Source organism: Aulonocara sp. 'chitande type north' Nkhata Bay, linkage group LG17, assembly GCF_057382095.1.
Source record: "Aulonocara sp. 'chitande type north' Nkhata Bay isolate Kocher_YH1m ecotype deep benthic linkage group LG17, A_spYH_male_GT1.1, whole genome shotgun sequence".
Lineage (NCBI taxonomy): Eukaryota > Metazoa > Chordata > Actinopteri > Cichliformes > Cichlidae > Aulonocara > Aulonocara sp. 'chitande type north' Nkhata Bay.
In genome coordinates, this window is record NC_141360.1 from 11,029,144 (window position 1) to 11,050,447 (window position 21,304).

General features: G+C 39.9%; 1 protein-coding gene and 1 pseudogene across 3 annotated transcripts in view; one reads left to right on the forward strand and one right to left on the reverse strand.

The window, feature by feature from the left end:
* The window catches only part of bcar3 (BCAR3 adaptor protein, NSP family member), an 86,153-nt gene that overhangs the window by 7,545 nt on the left and 57,304 nt on the right, over nt 1–21,304 (forward strand). For 2 of the 3 annotated variants that reach the window (XM_086269141.1, XM_086269142.1), the window contains 2 exons: nt 5,950–6,088; nt 11,208–11,322. In XM_086269141.1, the coding sequence (XP_086125267.1) occupies nt 5,999–6,088; nt 11,208–11,322 (205 nt within the window). In that variant the 5' untranslated portion in view covers nt 5,950–5,998. Of the gene's footprint in view, nt 1–5,949; nt 6,089–11,207; nt 11,323–20,465; nt 20,636–21,304 lie in introns of those variants that run through there. The other variant, XM_086269143.1, reaches the window with a different exon arrangement.
* On the reverse strand, nt 2,755–3,539 carry LOC147309682 (uncharacterized; annotated as a pseudogene).

Below are 21,304 nucleotides of genomic sequence, written 5' to 3' on the forward strand. Positions count from 1 at the left end.
TATGTGTGTAAGGGTTTAGTCTATCAAACATTACCCTTTTTCCCCAGTATCACAACAGTATGACTCCCAAAGTACGGCTCAGTAAACAACCAATGATTCTAAAGCCAGAACAGAAAGATACAGTTGGAAGATGAATGATTGCGTTTTTATGATGCATTGTAAAACGACCCCCTCTTCTTCTTCTCCGTGTTGTTGTTGTTCGTGTGTGTGTGTGTGTGTGTGTGTGTGTGTGTGTGTGTGTGTGTGTGTGTGTGTGTGTGTGTGTGGGCCTTAGAAGTCAAATAATACATTAGCCATACTTAAAAAAAACATCTGAATTTCATTTAGAACTGAGATTGTAAGTTGTAAGCAGAAATCTTATGCACAGCCAGAAACATGTTTCCCCACTTTCACAATGCTGAGGTGTCAAATCCACAACCCCCAACAAATGGTTTGTTACACGCGGGTGTGAAGGGCAAGCTTTACTTACACAGCCTCACACACAGTAGATTTTTAAAGTTTTTGGGTACAGGGGTTTAGCCACAGATGCAACATCCACTTTTGATAAAGATCACTCCACCTGTTTATTTCTTAAGAAATTAAGCATCTTTATTAAGCTCTTATTTATAAATGTCTACACAATAATAGACACCGTGTGCTCTGTGACATTATAGTCTTCTACTTCTGCTTCCATCGGTTTGCATTTTAAACTCCCAGCCTTTCAGTTTGTTATGAACGACTTATATTTCTAACATTTTGTGATATAAAAGTGAACCATGCGACTTTTGTTATTTGGCATGACTTAAGACACGAGTTATTTAAACAATTCTAAATGACAGTGTGGTGGCCATAGTACTTTATGTGGGCCAAATGTGTTAAGGATAATGTTTATCAATGTAAAATTGCAAAGAATTTGTGGATAGAATATAACATTTTGTAAACAGTTACCTCAGAAGCTGTACTGGTAGATCTATGTATGTAAGGTAACACTATCCACAGTACTTCCACTTAAGTAACTAAACACATAAAGTCACCCTTACCAGTAATCCGCTGCTCCTTGAAAAAAGTAGCACAAACAGACAACTGACTGAGCAATGATAAGTAGAACTACCCGAGGCCGATACTCAAGCAGAAGAAAATTAAAAGTTGTTGTTTTTGTGGCTCGAAAAATTAAAGAAAGTATGTTTAATAATTCAACAAGACCCGCACCTTCAACACATGTACATTCAAATTCTGGAACAGGCTCATCATTGCTGTTGTTCAATAGTTTTTATCCGTTCGAAAAAGTCATTTTACGGCTTTAATATTTCCAGCTGATAAGGAGAATGAGTGCATTTCAAATGAGCGTCCAAAGGCTTTAAACATCCGCTTTGTCTGTAACGCCAGTATCAAACTACAGAGCATTGTTTTTACTAAAATTCAACATTTTCAGATGAAAATTTGGCTGCTTTTTGTTTTTTCACTGTAACACCCACCTCAACGCCGTTTTTAGGATATTCTTGGTGATCCCACCTTTTTCATATTTATGCTTTTGGCACTGAGGGTATCTAATACGCATGTTGTCACTGTGTTTTTGTACTACCAGCTGCGAGGGCTCTGCTTTGAGCAGTCTGTTTTTATTTTGTCTCGTGACTGTGTGGTTTTTTTTCAAACGAGATCCTCCTCAGTTTGATTTTGTTACCACAAACTTTGTGTGAAGTTCACAACAGAGGTAAAGAGATTTAAACACCCCAGTTTAAGGAGGCAGGCAGGGGTTGGACCACCTGCACAGGACAGGTGAAGCAGAGAGTGTCCGGGGAGATGTGCAACAGAAGCAGAGGGAACATTTTACAAGATGAGAAATGGCACATTTAGGTGATTAAGGACTGTTGACAAGATTAAAAGACACGTCCGTCAGAGTTCAACAACATTACAGTTTGATTAAATAAAAAGTTTTTAAACTACACAAGGGTCATTTTCTCCTCTGATAGTAAGCATATTAAACATCAAGAAAGAAAGAGTATAAAGAAAAATAGTAAATGTGTGTCTAATTAAACTCTTCCTATGAACCTTATATCATCCTTTAATATGTTTGGTGTTACAAACTTGAAGAAGCACAGAAAAGATCATCAGACATTAATCTAATCAGTTTTCAGCCTTCATTCATATTGAAATGTTGAAATCTTCCCTGCTAGACCCAAGTGCAGCGTTTAACACCGTTGGCCATAACATGTTATTACAGCTATTATTAAATGGAGAGTCCTCTTCACACACTGAGGTTAATTATGAAGCTCCACAGGCTTCTGTGCAAAGACCAGTTTTGTTTACATTATACGTGCTTTAGAAGGCATAGCATAGCATACATTTTCACTGCTATGCATATGATACCCGCTTTTATTGGTTAAACCGCCGGGATGTCTTAGACACATAATGAGCTTTAATTTTCTGCTTCTAAGTTCAGATAGAACTGAGGTTATTGTAACGGGGCGTAAAAATCTTAGAAACACTGTGGCTAACAAGATCCTTACTCTGGATGGCATCGTCTTGAGCCGCCTGTTGTAGTGATTTGGTACATTATAAGTAAAATTGAAACATACAATCCCATAGCACAACATCAACATTTATTTATATACAAAAATAAAAATGCTTTTTCAGAAAAGAATTGTAACTTCACAATTCATCACCGGTTACGTGGGTACATTTTCTTTTTAAATGCACTAAATGTAGAATACATGGTTTGGTAAAATGTTGGTTACACGTTCTAAGAATGAAAAAATCAGTCTTTCAGAGAAAAAATTAGCAGCCACCTTTGTAACACTCTGCGACCAACCGTAGCTGTCTGATTTTCACCATGTCCAACCCTACCAGTTTGGTGTATGCCTCGGCGATGGCGTCAAAGACTTTCCTTTCCGATTTCAGTTCGTGCAAGAGAGTTTCCGCCACCATGCAGACTTTGACGTCGTCAATTTTGATGTTGCGAGCAATCAGCAGCCGTTGAATGGATGGAATGAAACGAGGGGTGAGGAGTCTTTTTCTGATGCTGTAATAATTTTCAGCGTAAAAGTCATCCTCCAACACTCGCGTACACTCGTGCTGTTTCTGGCGGGGTTGATCGGACATACAACCGTTGCATTCGTCAGTGAGGTACTTGTTGATTACTAGGTTGACAAGATGATACACCGCGGTTTTCACGGTATCGATGAACAAAGAAGATGCCCAACCGTCAAGCTCGTCCGCTTGCTGCGGCTTTTCCAAGGGGCGATAGGAACCGCGCGTGTCAGGTAATATTGTGCCCTCGTCCGCAGAACTTTCCTCCTCCTCCGCAGGGTGGCGCAGGGCTGTAGAGGCCATACTTCTCTCTGTTGTTGAGCTAAAAAAAAAAAGGTTTGAAGGAATGAGACGGCGGTCTTCTTTTTAAAATAACAGAAGGGGGGCGTGATCTGGAAGTGGGTTGATCTTAAAGGGTGCGGGTAGGTGTGGCAGCAATTTTCAAAAACCGTAGAGTGGGCCACTGTGTCTCTAGCAGCTGCAACTTTGGAAAAGAACGGTAATTCCCATCTGTTGGGCTTGAAATTCTCCATGAAAATGGCATCTTCCAGCCCTTCTGCTCAATCAACCATCAGAGTGACAGAACTTGGTACATATTTGGTACTTGGTACCAGGGATACTGAGCAATCTTTAGTCTCTGAAGATCCAGCCACGAACCCTACATTTGAAGATTGGAGTGAAGACGCACCGTATTCACCAGTGTCAGAGTGGAGCACACCCCCCCCTCACCACCACAACTGTGGACTATGGACACTGACAACGAGGAAGCTCTGCCATTTAGATAATTTGTTTGCTGTGTCTGTAGATGCTATAGGGCTACTTTGTGATACAAGTCCTTTACTGACTTTAATCATCATTAGTGTCTTGTTGCATTGTGTGGCACAGTTGTACTCATAAAATTGACTTGGAGTAATGTTTAGGAAAACAATACAGCTTGATGGATCAACTCACAAATAATGTACGGAGATTAGTTATATTAGTGTGTGTGTTTGCAGCGGCAGTATAATACCATAATGAAATTGGACAGTAAAGTGAATGACTGTGCATTTGTGTATGTATGTGCACTCACACACAGAGAGAGAATAGGTGAGCTTGCACAGAAATGCTTTCACTGTAAGTTAATGGCCATATAGAGAATTTTATATCCGGATCAAATAAGTATTGGCTAGTTTTATTGACAGCATTTTTTTTATATGATGTTTGCACAAATGAAAAAATATACTCAGTGTTAACGTTTGCTGACGTATCCAAAAAGCCTTAAACGTACAATCAGTTGTTTTTGGAGTTTATTACCGTATTTTTGGACCATAAGGCGCATTAAGCGAATTAAAACAGTCAGATAAGTCAAACTTAAGTCAAACAGATAAGTCACATTCAAATAAACATAAATATTCTTGATATTGTTACTTACAGTTAATTACTGGTTGTCAGCAGATTAGAAATGCAACCCTCCTGTCTCCAGATAGCTGAATGAAGGTGAGGCAAATGTTTCTGAGCGTTAAATGTAGTGTTTATTTTTTTCTATCCCTTCAGTAGTTAACTTCCTTCAGTATCCAGATTAAGGAGGAGTGAATATTTTTTCTGATGCCTATAATATACACTGTGTAGAGTATGTACTGTATATATGCTGGTGAGTAATATACAGAGATTACTCTCTCAAATGACCTCTATTGGGCTGAACTGGAAATGGTGTTAGACACTGAATGGAGTCCCTATACTGCGTGACTGACTCTTATTCTCTAATCTATATAATGGCACACACAGGTTAGATTAATATGGATGATGGATCCCAGCATTGGTTGATGTTGGTAGGTTCTGACAACCTTTGGGGATGTCACTGATAAAATGTAAATCCTCATAACGTCACTTAATGTGATTGGTTGGGGTGGGTGGGGGTCGCTGCGTGTGCTCAGTCACTCCGTCGTTGCTTGACAAGCTGTTAGATGTTCTGTCTTTATATGTGACATGCCACCACTCACACACACAGACATGCATGAAACACAATACCACCCCATATGTACTCTGCCACCTACATGACACAATATATAAATAATATGATCACACAGATGATACACAATGATACTAGCTTTCAAAAAGAAAAAGCGTAATGATGTGCAGCAAAGAGAGCGATTACAGATTTGTTCATCAGTCAAATGTTTCCTATTGAGCTCTTGAGTTATTCTGAATTGAGTGATTCTGAACACAGGTTACCAAAAATGCTCCAAAATAAGAAAATGTGAAATCCAAGGGAAGCGAATACTTTCTGAATGCATTTTATTATGTTTGACTATATGTTTGACTTGTGCTCATGTGTGAATGTTAGCTTGGGCTTCCAGATAAAATGATGTGTGGTGGTAATCGGTAAGGGCGTTTTGGTTATATCAGCGTTATTCCCCAGTATCATGTTCATTTTTAAAAATGATTTCAGGGTGTATCTTGGCCCTGGCAGCACAGGCACAGACAGTTTGATTTGCATTATCAGTATCAGTTAAGATTGAGACATCATCGCTCTGGGGTGTCCTGTAGCGATACTGCTAACAGCTCATTAGACCGATAAAGAGTAAGACTGAAGAAAAGTTGTCAGTTTAATATCATACAGATACAGACAGATATTATCCAGGCACACACAGAAATTAGTTTGGGAAATATTTATCATAGTTTGCGAGTCTTTTGCACCATTCAGTCCAGCTCATAATTAACTGGCAAATTCCAGAGCCATTAGTTACACAAGGTCACTAAGCAGAGAAACACTGATTAATCTTAGTGTATGTGTGAGAAACTGCATACAGCACCAAATCCGACACTGAAATAGGCAACTTGTAGTGTTAAAATTTGCAACTTAATTGTATTATTGTATTATATGTTTAACTGCTCATTAAACACATATTCTCTCTCTCTCTCTCTCCCTCTCTCTCGATCTTTTTAAAAAAAATTGTGTTTCAGTCTCCGAAAGAGTCAACTCTGCCTGCATCTGTGTGGTTGATCTGTCACCATGAAGCATCAGTCTATTTCCCGATGGTTGAGTCAGCTGGGACTGCCACAGTACTGCACAGCACTGGAGCAGGAATATGATGGCGTAGAGGTAATACAAGTACATGTGCGCACACAGCAGCACAACCCACATGTTTTTTAGCATCCGAGTTTTTAAATGACTCGTGAAGCTGTTGTAAATTATATAAAACAACAAGCTTAGAGGAAAACCTCTTGAGGAAAATGATGTTTACTGGAAAGTAAACATCATTTTCTAGCGCTCAAGAAAAGGTTTTCTGTGGGTAGTTAACCTGCCAACGCTTTAGAAGTGTTTTAGTGTTGATTGTTAATCATTTTAACTATGGTATTCAGACATGGTATAAAAATGCCAAAAATGACTGAAATTGCTACCAATGAGAGCGCGGGATACCGCTGATTAGAGATCCGAATCGGTTACCTAGGCAACCAAATGGCAATCGGCTTCAAAGTAATGTGTGACAAGTGAATCCATTTCAGTATGAGCCAGCTTAAAGGACATATAATACTTTTATCATTTTTACGTATATATTTTTAGTTTTGGTAGGTCTTGTCCTAAGTTGGGTGAAAAAACAAACAAACAAATCAAATACAAGAAGAACCACAAAAGGACACCACTGATGATTTGGATAAACATTTTGAACTACAGAGGACATTTAAAAAAAAATTAAAAACAGTTGTTTGAGCAGATAATGAGATTTGCATGATCATATATCAGATGTTGAGTTAATTTAAGTTGGAAGATCTATACAGACCTATACAGAGGGCACAACATCTTTGTTTCTCTAGAGAAAGTGACATGATTGATAGTAATAATATAAAAGGTGTTTTATTGTCCCCGTGAGCTGTAAGTGATAAATACATTGTAATTTGAATGAACTGACCTTTTTAAGTAGTCACACAATGTTTGCATTCCAACAACTGAAATAGTGGTTGTTATTAAGGCAGTTTCCCACGACTGACTACTAAAGCAGCCTTATAAAACTTCATCACCGGCCTGAATGGACAGCGATGTGGAGGCTGTTCAGCCATTACCCAACTTCATGCTGAATGGTACACAGCCTTTGGCTAGGGGACAAGATTCATGAGCCAATAAGACATGAATTATTGCGTTACCTCTAGCTAATGTTTACCCAGAATGCATCTGTGCACAGTGAAGGCATAATAGAGAAAATACAAGAAAGCTTGCGCAAGAAAAGGCTATTCTAGTCACGTTTAAATGAAACAGTGTAGATATAAGTTGTTATGTGAAATATTTTCTCAATATTAAATGGATGAAATTCTGAGCGTAGATCTACATGTAGCTAATGCTTTAGGATGTACACTGTGTATTTTTTTTTCAGTGTAAAGGAAAGTCTCTGTAAGGTCTGACATATATACTTAAGGTGATGGTGAGGAGTTGTTTGCACTTCTTGTTACACTGTAATTGCTGTTATGGGAGGATAAAACTAAGAACTATCCCCTACCTCTTTCTTGACCATCCTCCATTCATAATGAAGTCAGTGCAGTGTTGCTAACCTTCCTATTCATATTAGAACAACAACATGAGGTTCAGTGCCTCTGAGCCATCCATGCTTGTGAAAACAAACCTAACTAAACTAACATCATTAACACAGCCTTTGCCAGTGTTGGGGTCATTATTCCAAAAAAGTAATGTATTACATGCTACTTCTTACTGTTCTTGCAGTATGTTACTTAAAGAGAAAGTAATTTGTTACACTACTAGTTACATTACTTTCTCGTTACTCCGTGAATTGACCTAAAATGCATCGTCATGTAATTACCAGCTAATAACATAAAGGTTGGGTTACAGTTCCACACACCAACACAAATCTCTCTGCTAATGTAGACGCACATAGAGCTTTCTTTTAGGGTTTACATAAGAAGAAAGCTGACAACACAACATGAAAACATCCCTAATAGACTTTAAAGCCATTGTGATTCTACTTTAGAAACATGCACAGGTAGAAATGGAGAATGGAAGTCTGGCTGTATGTCAATGCCTTTGTTGAAGTTCAGCGTCTGGGTGCTGGACTGCGATTAGCATGAACTCAGCTTTATCGTCTTTCTGGGTTCTTTGCTATCTTTGTGTTAGCAATATAATGTGGTTGTTTCTGTACTTGATGCTGTTAGCACTTAACCGTCACACTCTTATCCTTTCTAAGTATGTACTTTGATTATAGTAACACGTTAAACCCAAAACTTCTTGCTGCAGTAATGTTTTTTTTAATATCTGCCTGGATGTTGGATGTTTGCTTGGGTTCTCACAGTCCAAAGACATGCAGTTAGTGGGGTTAGATTAACAGGTCATTCTAAATTGTCCATAGGTGTGAATGTGAGTGTGGATGGTTGTCTGTCTCTGTGTTGAGAGGATAAGAGGAAGAGAATGGATGCATGTATTATAGATTTTGAGGTGATGATGATTCTTGATTTCTCTTGATTATCCACAAAACTACAGTTAACAGTTAACGTACAGCATTTAGTTAGAGAACATGGATGTTGTCTTTCTCAGCCCCACCTTATAATTTAACCTGTCTCCCCACTGGAGATAGAAGTGCTGCTTTTTTAAAATTTTCTGCCACGTGATTCAAATGTCAAAGAGTTTGACATTTAAATTCAACAGGCCATTTTATTACCAAAAATATCGATTCATGCAGTATTTAAAAAAATTCCAGATCACTGCGCCACAGTGAGATGTTTAATGTCCGGAAACATCCCCACGTCTCTGCTTGCCTTTTCATTTACTTGCACCTTCATTGTTGAAATAACATTTACGCTGGCAAAACCAACATCCACAAGTGCTATGTCAACTCTCCACAGGACTGGTATGGGAGTTCATATTGTTGTTCAGCTCTGCGTGATGTGGACAACAGAGAAAAAAGAAAACATGTCAACTTGCTGTTCCATGCAGACTGAGATGAGAAAGACAGGAGAGGGAGGGAGAGATTCTGAGATAGAGAGAGACAGACAGAAAGACTTATCTCTCTCTCTCGCTCCCCCTCATGCACACACCTTGAACTGTGTGTGTGTGTGATGAGCTGAACAAATGTAGTATCTTTCTTGACTTGCCAACATGTTATTATTGAGCTGTTTAGGCATGTTGAGCCCAGTGACCATCTGTCACATGTGTTGTACGCACCTTGATAAACTCAGGTTCATCTCTTGTAATTTTCTTTTTTTCCCTTTTGTTTTTCGTGTGTGTGTGTGTGTGTGTGTGTGTGTGTGTGTGTGTGTGTGTGTGTGTGTGTGTGTTTCCGTTTCCCATTCAGGGTTATTTTTTTTAAACCGTTTCCTCCTTTGTGTGCACTTTTGTGCACGGATGAGTTTGTTTGTGTGCATGTATTTGGCTACTTGTGGATGCAGGTGAGCAGTTTCTTACTTGCAGTGTGCTTGTGCGCCCTTTCACTGTGATTTTAATTTGTCTGTGTGTGTTTACATTCATGGGTGCCCACTGCATGCTCAGAGTCTAAATAGAGCAGTGTTTGTCATGAGCCATGAGAATAGTCATATTGTTGAGCAGTCAGAACAAAAAGCCCTTGGTCTGAGCTCAGAGCAGCATGTGATGACACACTGTGTCACATGTACATGTCTGTGTGTGTTGTGGGGGTTTTTTGGGTGGGTTTCTTTTTTCCGTTTGGTTACAAGCGTACTATAGAAGGTTGGGTTATGGTTCAAAGATTTGGTAGGTCTCTACTTCAAAGGTCATGTAAGTTAATAACACAGCGAGTGTGGAAGTGTGGCAGGGTGTGTGTTAAGACAGTGTAATGACAGCAGCAGGATGAGAGGTGGAGATGACACTTTGGAAGATAAGAGGTCACTTGTGGTCTCAGCCTTTTTATTATGCACTGCTTTCTGAAAATCTTGTGAATGCCATAACTCAAGATGGAAGTCATCTAGGATCTTCAAATATATATCATACGTGCATCTATTAGTAGGCTGAGGGGCAGCACTGGTGTCTGCCAGTATTTTTGTATTTATTGCTCTTGATGTGTTTTATTCTTGTTGTTGGGCTTAACAAGCACCTGAGTGCAAAATACAATTTCACCTCATGCGAATATTTGCTGGAATGACAATAAGAGCCTTTAAATAAGTATTGGAATAGTTAAAATCCAGTTAAAAGTGGCAGAAATGGTTTTGCTTTTTGACTTTTCTCTAACAGACAAAAGGATCAAAATATTACAGACTGTAAAAATACTGCTGCTCAGTACCCCAGCACCACCCACTATGACCTCAGTAAAACCACAAGTAGAATTGTTGCGGCAGGGAAGGCAGACGCACCTGCACGGCATCACAGTCACGCCTCGCCAGCTTGGTGTAGGGTCCTGTCATGTTGTCTTTGTGGGTATGTGTGGCTGGCAGCTAGGGAGCTGCAGCCGTGGAAGTGTGTTAGAACGCAACCGTAAAAAAAATATGTTGGAGAATGCAGAGTTGTGGTCACGCCATGCCTCATTCCTGCCACAGTTGCCTTTTTCACAATGTTGACCAAAAAAATGACAATGTAGGAGATTCATTTCAGAATTGACAGCAGGTCTGTTAGATTGGTTTGGATGCATTAACTGGGAATTATATTTTTGCATTAACGGTATTCTGCAGGTATGTTGTAGCCCAACCCAGCAAAAACCATGTTTGTCTTCTATCTGAAAATGAAACTCTGTTCAAACTGAGATGAAATTTTAGTTGTGTGAGGGTCCAATGAGTCCTCTAGACTCAGTTTATGCAAAACCTGTGTTTTAAAAAGTGTAAATATCAGTAAAACCATAAGTCAATGCTTTACTGTAGGCTGGGACACAGCTTATTTGAACCCAATATGTAACTGATACGATACAGGGACAACATAGTATATTTTTAAACTGTTATTTTTATTTGAAAAAATGAATTCACATCTATGATCCAGACATCATCTCACAGTAAAACATGCAGACTATTTAACTTCACGATGGTTAAATGCAGCTTTGTTTGTTTTGTACACCTTGAATTAAAGGATGCAGTTTCTAGGGTTAATTTGCCCCAACAACAAACTGAAACGCTGAGCAGAAAGTTGCTGAAAGCTGTCGACTGCTCCACAGAACTTCGTAGCCTGTGGTAGTTTGAAACATTTCAGCGGTTTAGTATTTATTTTTAAGATACAGTATCCAACACTATTTCTAGAGCAGGTTGATTTTACATGCACGTTTTTGTTTGCTTATATTTTCCAGGATCTGCTTCACCTCACAGAGTATGACCTCTTGGTGCTTGGAGTCCACAATCACCTCCACCGCCTGCACCTTCTTACTTCTCTACGCCTCCTTCAAGAGCGAGAGAGGAGGAGAGGTACTCTTGCACTCCAACACGCTGCCGGATGCCTAAACACTTTTTATCTTACCTGATCTTTTCCATCAAGTTGTTGATTCTGGATCTGTGTTTGATTTGATTCCTGGTGTGCCCAGCGACTAGACAGAGACAGAAGCATTAGTGTCATGTAAAGACTTGCTTGTGCCTGGGGGTCGCTGGTGGAGGGGGTTATTTTACTCAGGATAATGCTGTCTCTCTCTCTCGCGCGCACACACACACACACACACACACACACACACACACACACACACACACACACACACACACACACACAAAGCATGTGAACCAAAGCTGTCAGCAACTAGGGAGAAGAGTGCTGAGGCCTGCACTCCTGCTGGGTTTAATCACTTTTGGAGGTGTGCATGTATGCATGCGTGGATGTGCTTTTTAGTGTGTTCGTGACAGACTGCTTTGTTTGCTCTGGTTCCCATGCATTATAAAGTGAAATCTAGCTGTTGTCTTGGTGACTGCTGTATAAGTAAAGTCACTAAATAATTGTAGTGGATCTTGTTGGCTGTTGCTACATGTTATCATACATCCACAACAGCAGGCATAATCAGAAGATGCAAACTTGGGGCAAAATAGCCACTTTGTGATCAAAACACTGCGCCCGCTGCATCACTTACAAAAAAAAACAACCCACAGTGTCTTTCTTGGCTGAACTTCTGAACATTTTTCAGGAGCCAGACTTTCTGAAGTTGTTAAGAGGAAGCAGGGACTATAAAGAGTCTCCTCCTGTCTCATAGTAAACCTAGCAATTTGCAAACCCATCTGGTATGAAGTGTCTAAAAAACAAAACACGCAAACAAAGAGACCTCAAGTTACAGTAAGTATAAAAACATTTGACTTTCTGCATCTGGTTTGGCATAATTTAGGTTTTGTGGAAGTTTGGTTTTACTGCTGGTCATTTAGCAGTAAGGTATTTCTTTTTCCTTTTTCAGTATGTTTTACTATGCATATCTGTTGTGTTGCCTGGGTTTATTTTGAAAATGTGCATGAATGAGGATGGATGACCTACTAACTGCAGACCAAATCTACAAATGGGTACAAAGAAAGTAACTTGAAACTGGACTCTGTACAGTCCTGTGAAATGTGCTTCCACAGGAATTAAGAGGGAATCTAGCAGCCAGGTGCCTTATGAAGACAGAGGCTTTGGTAGTTTGCTGGTCTGGACCATATAACTGTGTGTTAACACAATGTTCAGGTCAAAACATGAAATGCTCAGAGAAATTGCAAAAAACCCAAGAGCAACATTTCAGACTGTGAGGCCTCAGTTAACATGTTAAAGTTCATGATGGCACAGTTGGAAAAAGACTGAAAAAGTCTGGCTTGTTTGAAAGTGTGTCCATCAGAAAACCTCTTCTTTCTAAAAGAAACATGGCAGCATCGTATAGGTTTTCAAAATGAACCACAAGACTGAAACAATGGGCCTCATTTACTAACAGCGCGTGGGCACAAATCTGTGTATAATTCATGCCTATGAAAAATTAATGTACAAATCAGTGATTTACCAAAACATCTGTACCTGAATTTATGTGTACTTACAAACAAACATGACAAACAATATGACTAATAAACAACAACAAAACAGTACCTCTCACCATGTGCATGAATAGTAATAACACCAATAATAAGGATATTTCCTTTTTGTCATCATTCGTTTTCCCAAAAATATTATAAGCCACAAAATGCTCAGGATCACTGAATTACAAATAAATACATTTTTAAAAGTTAAATTGCAACGAAAGAAAACGAAATACTGATGGAAAAGCTGTGGACTTTAATGTTTTAATTTAAACATATTCCAGTATTCCTTACCTCATTATATGAATTATAACTATCATTGCTAGATTTCATGACTTATATTTACAAATAGTGGAAACTCTTTTTTTTATTATCATTATTATTATTATTTTATTTTATTCATTGACAAGTTGTCATTACCTGTGAGTGAAACTGGAGCACTGATGCCAGATATGTAGACGAGGCATATAATGAGCAGTTTACCTATCATTACAGCTCACCCCTTATAAAAACATTTATTTTCACATTCCTGGGATCACTGCGTGACCACTGTTGGAGACCTGGCCTACAGGCTGACGACTGCTGCTGAGATGAAATGGCCTCTGGTGGAAATCACTCAGTCACCAACTACTGTGGTATTATCTGTCTGCCTGGCAGGCTGCCAAGCTTATCATTATCACAGAGCCCAGTTTTGTTCAGCTAATAGCATCTCTCTTACACACACAGACACACACACACTGCGTTTTCATATCTTAGTGGGACATCTAATTGACATAGTGCCTTCCTTAGCCGCTTACTCTAACCCTTAGGTTACGGTCAGGTTTAGCCTAACTGTAACCTTGACACTAAAACTACATTTTGGGTCTCAAAAATGCCTTTAAATTCGTGGGCACGAGCATTTTGTCCTCATAAGGGCTGTTAGTTGGTATAGCAACATTCCAATTTTTGGTCCCAACAGAGATACGTAATTTTTTTTTCTTAAGAATATAACGTGAACTCACAGACTGCATTCAGGCATATATTAATTTCATCATATTACTTTTTTTATTGGTGTGTGTGTGTGTGTGTGTGTGTGTGTGTGTGTGTGTGTGTGTGTGTGTGTGTGTGTGTGTGTGTGTGTGTGTGTGTGTGTGTGTGTGTGTGTGTGTACCCACCCACAGGCATGTGTGCAGCAGGTACTTTCCTTAACAGCAGGTATTAAAAAGCAGTGGAGAAGAAGAGATGTTCTAATTAGAGCATTTAGAGGGTGAAATAGGAGGCATCAGTAAAACCCCCACATGCATGCTCATGCCTCACATATTTGAGGCATTTTATTTTGAGGCACTGTTTTGTTACAGCTGTTTGTGTCATTGAGGCTATTCTGTGTATGCTGTGTTAAAATTCCATGTTTAAATACCTGAGCTCGGTAGTTGTTTGAGAGGTTTTTTGGGGTTTTGTTTTTTTCTTTGCATATAGGTTTAATTTCAGTTTATAACCACATTCATTAGCATTATGTGATAATACCGTGGCATCAGCATGGGAAGCATCAAGGTGTACATAAGCACATATTAATGAATACTTTTATATTCCTTTCAGGACTGTGGTTTACAGCACTGAGGTTTATCGAATCAGCGCTGTACTCTGAAAGTAACAGGACTGTGTGTGCTCTTTTCATCTTTCAAGTTCAAATTCCAGTCATGTGCTAAATATTTTCAAGGTGATGCACTTGAACACGCTCAATGTGTACCTAGCTGCATGGATGGTTTTACATAATGAGTCGCCATCTTTGAGCTTCCTCGCTCTACCTGGTCACTACTTGCCAAATAAGCAGCAACAAAAGTAGAGGCTGTACTGTAAACACTACAACCAAATATTTGAAATGTGACTGTTGATGCAGCAGTGTCTGACAGTAGATCTATTACGTCCTCTGAATCAGGCTGTTTTTTCGTGTGCCTCACCTCGCTGTTCACTCCTGTCAGGACTACCTGTCTTGGACTATTTGTCATGTTCCTCTGTGCATTTATAAGCAGCTTTAGTTGTGTTGCAGACACTGTCTTGTTTTGGGAGGCTGCTGAAGGGAGCATTGATGCTTCAGGGGTTAGTTTGGACAGCAACGTATGCAGCTGGTGTGCATCAAAGTAACATCCTCATGGTAAGAGACATAGTTCTAGACGGACATGTAATGTTAGCGTAAATGAGATTTCACTTTGTTTGCTGCTGCTTTTTGTATTTGATCACAATGAGAGAGAGGAAGGGACAGCATGAATGTGACTTAATGAGACTTGACCTCGATTTACAATTTGGAAGAAACTGTGACTTTGTTATGAACAGCAGGGAGTAGAACAAGAACCAAATCAAGTCTTTTTAAACAGAATCTGGCGCAGTTCGCAGTGGAGACCTGCAGATTCTCAGTGCACATCACATACAGTTTATGTAAAAACACAAGATGCGTGCACTGAGTTTACCTCACAGACATTCTTCGTACTAAATATTAGATAATTCTCGGTGCCGGGCTTCAGGCTGGTTAATCTCCCTTGTGAAGGTGATAGACTCATCAACATGACCTTCAGTTAATACTAAGTGTACTATAAACATCTTCCTGTTTCTGTCTGCATGTGTCAGTAACACAAACTCAGCTGTCAACAATTCTGCTCTTATCTCACAAATGTCAAAACAGGGAATATCTAGCTCCCAGATTTATCCAAATGGTCGAATTCTTGGAGAAAAAGTAAACTTTAAAATGTTCCTTATGTACTTCTGGAATCTGTCCAACACTGCTGCTATATGCTTCCATGTCAGTGTCACGTTGTGAAAACCGCTCGAGGTCCTGTGAAATTAAACATTCACTATTTTAACCATCTTAACAAATGACCATGTTTGTCCTTTTCTGAAAAACAAAGCCACTCTTCATTTCTTTATATTTTGCGAGGAGAACTAGGATTTATTCTGCAAACTTTTTTGGAATTGCACTATATAAAGGAAAAAATGGCGTTTGTACAGCTAGATCAGTGTTTGGTATGAACATCTTTATTCAACTCTGCCCGAACTTTCTTAGGCAAGCTTTCTCCTAATTTCTGTATTTACTCTTCAGGAATAGTTCTCCAGGCTTCTTGAAGGGCATTTCAAAGTTCCTCTTTGGGTGTTGGCTCCCTCCTCTGTGTATGTTCGTGACGATTTGAACTAAACATTTTAAATGTGGATCCATCACTACATAAGGGCTGTTGAAACTGAGTTTCAGTCCAGTTCTTGTGTAATTTGGCATACCTCAGCCTTTTCTCTCCATTTCCCTTCCTCAGTAATGGCTTCTTGACAGCCACCCTTCCACTGAGACTGTTTCTGATGAGGTGAGTAGCAGGGGAATGGAAAGAGCACATGCATCGCTCAGGTCCTGTGTCAGGTCTTTGCTGGATTCTTTCCTGTTTTTTAAGGACATGATGTTCAGATACTGTTCATTTCATGTAGATAGTTTTTAGGTCTGTCACTTCTCCTTTTGCCATTTTTGTAGCTTCAACTAAAGGATTTGTTTTATTTATTTGTTTGTTTGTTTTTTCTTTTGTGATAGCCTGCTCGTAACACAGTACACAAAGATGGCCCTATATACAATTTAACATAAGTTCTTTAAGTTGTCTGTTATGTATAGACGGCACTGGTTTATTCTTTGAGTTAGGTGTGTTTTATTATGATTGAATGAATCATAGATCAATGTCATTGTAACTATGACAGTGTGAATAACACTGTATTTGGTCCTTTTTTATGAACACATTCAATAAATGACTAAAGATTGCACGTAGCAATCTTTATGGAACACATTATACATAAATGTGTTTGCAGATGACACCACCGTCATTGGCCACATTCAGGATGGTGATGAGTCCACATACCAGCAGGAAGTTGAGCGGCTGGTACTCTGGTGCAGTCAGCACAATCTGAAGCTGAACACTCTTAAGACTGTAGAGATGACAGTGGACTTCAGGAGACATCCCTCAACTCTGCGCCCCCTCACCATATCAGACAGCCCTGTGTCGACTGTGAAGATCTTCAAGTTCCTGGGTACAACCATCTCCCAGGACCTGAAGTGGGAGACCAACATCAACGCCATCCTCAGAAAGACCCAGAAGAGGATTTACTTCCTGAGACAACCCCTAACCCTACAGTCTTCCAAAGGAGCTGCTAATCCAGTTCTACACTGTGGTCATTGAGTCTGTCCTGTGCTCCTCCATCACAGTCTGGTATGGAGCAGCCACTAAACAGGACAGGAGCAGACTGCAGCGGACTGTACGGGCAGCAGAAAGGATCATCAGCGCCCCCCTGCCCTCCGTCCAGGATCTGTACCTCTCAAGAACCAGGAAACGGGCAGGGAAAATCATCACAGACCCCTCACACCCTGGACAGAGACTTTTTGATCTGCTGCCCTCTGGCAGACGGTATAGAAGACTGCAGTCCAGGACCACCCAACAGTTTCTTTCCCCTCGCCATCTCCCTCCTAAACAGTTGACCTGTCACACTGCTCCCACTGCCAGACTACAACTGCACCTTATGTACATTCTGTAGTATTCATTCCACCTCATTTCATTTCTGTCATCCTGTATTCTATGTATATAAGTTTAGATTGGTTATTTATGGTTGGTTTACACAGTTTTTGTGTGTGTGTGTGTGTGTGTGTGTGTGTGTGTGTGTGTGTGTGTGTGTGTGTGTGTGCGTAATTTACATTGCTGTGCTTGAGAGTCACCATCTACCGGAACCAAATTCCTTGTATGTGTCTGCACATATACATGGCCAATAAACACGATTCTGATTCTGATAAGCTGCTGTAATTGACATATTGACTGACGTAGCTGTTCCACAGAAACCATGACTGCATAAGTCAGAAACCAGCAGATTTAATTCTACCTGAACTGATTCTTCAGCCAAAGACCTGCCTTTTCTTTTTTCCTTCTTTTTTTTTTTTTTTTTTAAGACCCTGAGGCTGCAACGGAGGAATGAGGAGTGGCATTAACAGAGAAATGTTTACTGATCAGAAATACACACATGGAAAGACAAGCATCTGTAAACAGAGCTATAAGAAAAATAAAGGAGCAGCAAGGAATAAGGAGCTGATGGAGAGAAAAGTAAAAATGGAACAAAGGTTGAAATCTATGCTTGATTTTTCTTTACTTCAGAGCTTCCTATTGAGAAGCAAGAGGAATACCACAGAATGAGGGAAGTGACTGTAATAAACTTGTAATAGCAGATCCTGTTCTTTGCAGGAAGCAGCTTCAGTTGGGAGTGACGCCAAGCCCATCTACTTAATGGTTTACTTGCACCCTGGTGTGTATGGGTGGAAAAACGGTGCCAACCTCAAAGTGCCAGCAAGGCTTTGTTCCAGTGTGCTACCTTAGTGTCCATGTGTCAAAGGAGGGTTTGGGCTAAGGACTAACACCAACAGGAAGTGCAGGAAATGGCTGTTATGGTGTGGTAATCTCCAAACATTTTTTAAAAAAAATCTAGTTATGTAAACAGTTTGTTTCTCCACTTTTCTAAAAGATAAAGCTTTGATGTTGCACGCTTCCTAATATTTAAGCAATCAAAAACAAGAAGAAACAGCAAATTCAATCAAACTTCAAACAGCAGGAAATCACTGGTGCTTTGTAGACATTGTAGTGCTAATTTAATCTGTTTTGCTTTAGAGTGACATTTCAGCCCCAAACTCCAAGTATGTCGTGGTGTTTCAAATTGGTAAAACAACTTTACCTCATCAAAGTTTACAAGACTTGTGACTCTTTTTTTTCCATTGCATTATTGCCACATACTCATTTACCGTAAACTATAGATGCACCTCTGTGTGGGCTTAGATGAAAGGGTGGTTGCGTTTTCATCACAAAGACATGTGCCACTCAGTTTGGAAGGATAATGCTTCTGCTCCTCACTCCAGGCCCTCACATTTTGGGAAGCTCAGGTGATTCAGGAGATGATGACAGATTATACTTCTGACTCACCGTGCTGCTTTCTGGAAATACCACCCTTGCGTACAACATGCCAAGAATTTTTACATGCCTTTGTGAAAAGGCACTTTAAAACAAAATCTGCTTCAGATACATTTAGCTTTTACTTCCAAATAGCACTCCACGCAGGCAGGAGTCCAGGAGCAGCTTCTAGGCTTTGGCCTCTAACATTCACAGTGTGCTCTCTGTTCATCGTCAAGAAGAGGCCAAGAAGTAAGTTTCGTTTCTTTTTTTTAATTTAAGGAGATAATTTGTTAGTGACCAGATTTACTCAATATTTGTGGTGTTTTTTTTAAGAAATGCAAATCTTTAACTAGTTGTGCTGCCTCACTGCAAATACTGCTAACAGGCAAAATCAAAATAGAGGATAAAATGCAAATGTAATTTGGCTTGGTCTTTCAGTTTCTCTATAGCTCCTTCCCCAGGTTATAGAAATCACTTGATCCCTTTATAGTAAAGGAGTCACAGAGCTAAATGTAAAAATGTTCATTGTTTTGTTTATCATTCTTATGGTTTATGACCAGATTTTACTAGAAGGCATGATCAGACACAGACAGGAACAAATTATTTAAATCACTTAGAAATCAAACCAGAAGATTTGGTACCTGAAATTTTTGTGTGTGTCCTCGTTTTTATTTCAAACCTGAAAAGTCAGGCGCAACTTCTTATAAAAGTACAAACTGAAAGTTAGTGCCTTTCTTCCTGCTGGGCGATAATGTCGTGTCCCCAAATGTTGGAACATTAAAGAATACCTAAAACCTCTGAACTGCAGGTAAAAGAGAAATTAAAAACAATATTCAGGTTCCTCAGTTTTGACAAATGTAGTGTGAACAACTTGAGATCAAAACACATGCATGTATGTAGCATTTTTGTGTGTGTGTCTAATGTGGGTCATCTGATCATCCTGGCTTTCACCGCAGCAGGATGGGCTTATTGTATTGTCTGACAGGAAACGCACACACTCACACATAAACATGCATGTGTGCACGTGTCTGTGTGTTATCACCTCTAGACAATACAGAGGAACAGGAGCACAAAGACAGGAGAGTGTTGTCCTGAGGGCTGGCGAGCAGAGCCGCACACACATTCAAACAACACGGGCTAAAAATGAGCTCATACCTGATGTAATGACACAAGGAGAGCTCTTCTTCTTGCTTCTTCTCTTTCACAGATGAAATTTAATCATTCTTGCCAGCATTCCTGTTAAAAGAATGCACCAAAGTAGACTCTAAACTCGACTCAGTGTCAGCTGAAACATAAATCAGTAAAGTGCTTAAAGTCCATGAGGCTTGAGAGCGCCTTAGGTTGCTCAAACGTGCAACATTCATGCCAAGACCACATTTTTCAGCCTCTCTGCAAATAGCAACATTAGGTCACCTCTAAATCTTCTTTAAGTACCAGACTAGTTGGTGGTGTTGGTGTCAGAGGTACCAAAGAAAAAGGTTGAGAGCATGAAATATGAGGCTGTGAAGGCAATACGGAGGAGGGGGAGATGGAGGAGAGGAGGGTATGTGGGAGTTTTCTTCTGTGCTGGGGGGTAGAAGACAACTCTGCTAAAAGAGAAAGAAAACTCCTCCCAAACACAGAAGTGCATGAAAGGCGGGGCTGAGAGCTCACAAATCACTCCCCAAAGAGAGGAGGAGGAGGGCAGAGTTTGTGACAATGCTGCGCTACTTGTTGTTGCCCATCCAAAGGAGCCGGTCAGCAATTTTTAGCTAGTCAGTCATTCAAATTATGAAAGTCAATAAGTTTGTGAAGTGAGAGAAAAGAGCAGCGATCACACACTGAGGAGGAGCTCACACTTGCAGGTAGGAATGAGAAGTTTGTAGGAGCACACTTGTATGCAGTGGGGTGTAGGAATGTGTATGTGGGGAAGTTGACAGCAGAGGAGACGGAGCTGAGGCAGCTATCTTTATGATCGTCTTCTGAATGCAATTTTTTTCCCCCGTTTGTCTGTTTTTCTACTTGTTACTTTCTTTCTCTGGCTGCTGTTTATCTCCCTACGCCGCTGTGCTTTCCCTTCATCTCACAGCTGTCTGTCCGTCCATCCCTCTTGGTTTCCTTGTTTACAGCTCCCAGTGAGTAAAATTTACTCTGGGATTTTTTTTTTTGAGCAATAAGTTGCCATCCCAAGGCGCTGGGTGTAACTGCGGTTGCTGGGATTGGTGGTGTTAGCTGTGGAAAACCCAGCAGGAAATAATTACACGAAATATGAAAGATAAGACCAACGGCATTTCTTTCATCATTTTCTTTTTCTTGTTAGGCTCGCTCACTTAAGCATTTGCTTATCCTGACTCGATGTGATAAATGACTCAAAAATCTGGCTGCTTGTCAGAGATGGCGTTGCTTAACACTTTACAACACCTAAAATTAGTCGTTGCTAAATACGAAGATGATGAATATGTGTTTGTGACATATGACTTAAAAGATTTGTGAGTTTAAAACAAAACTGTAAATTAAAAGCTCTTATCAGACAG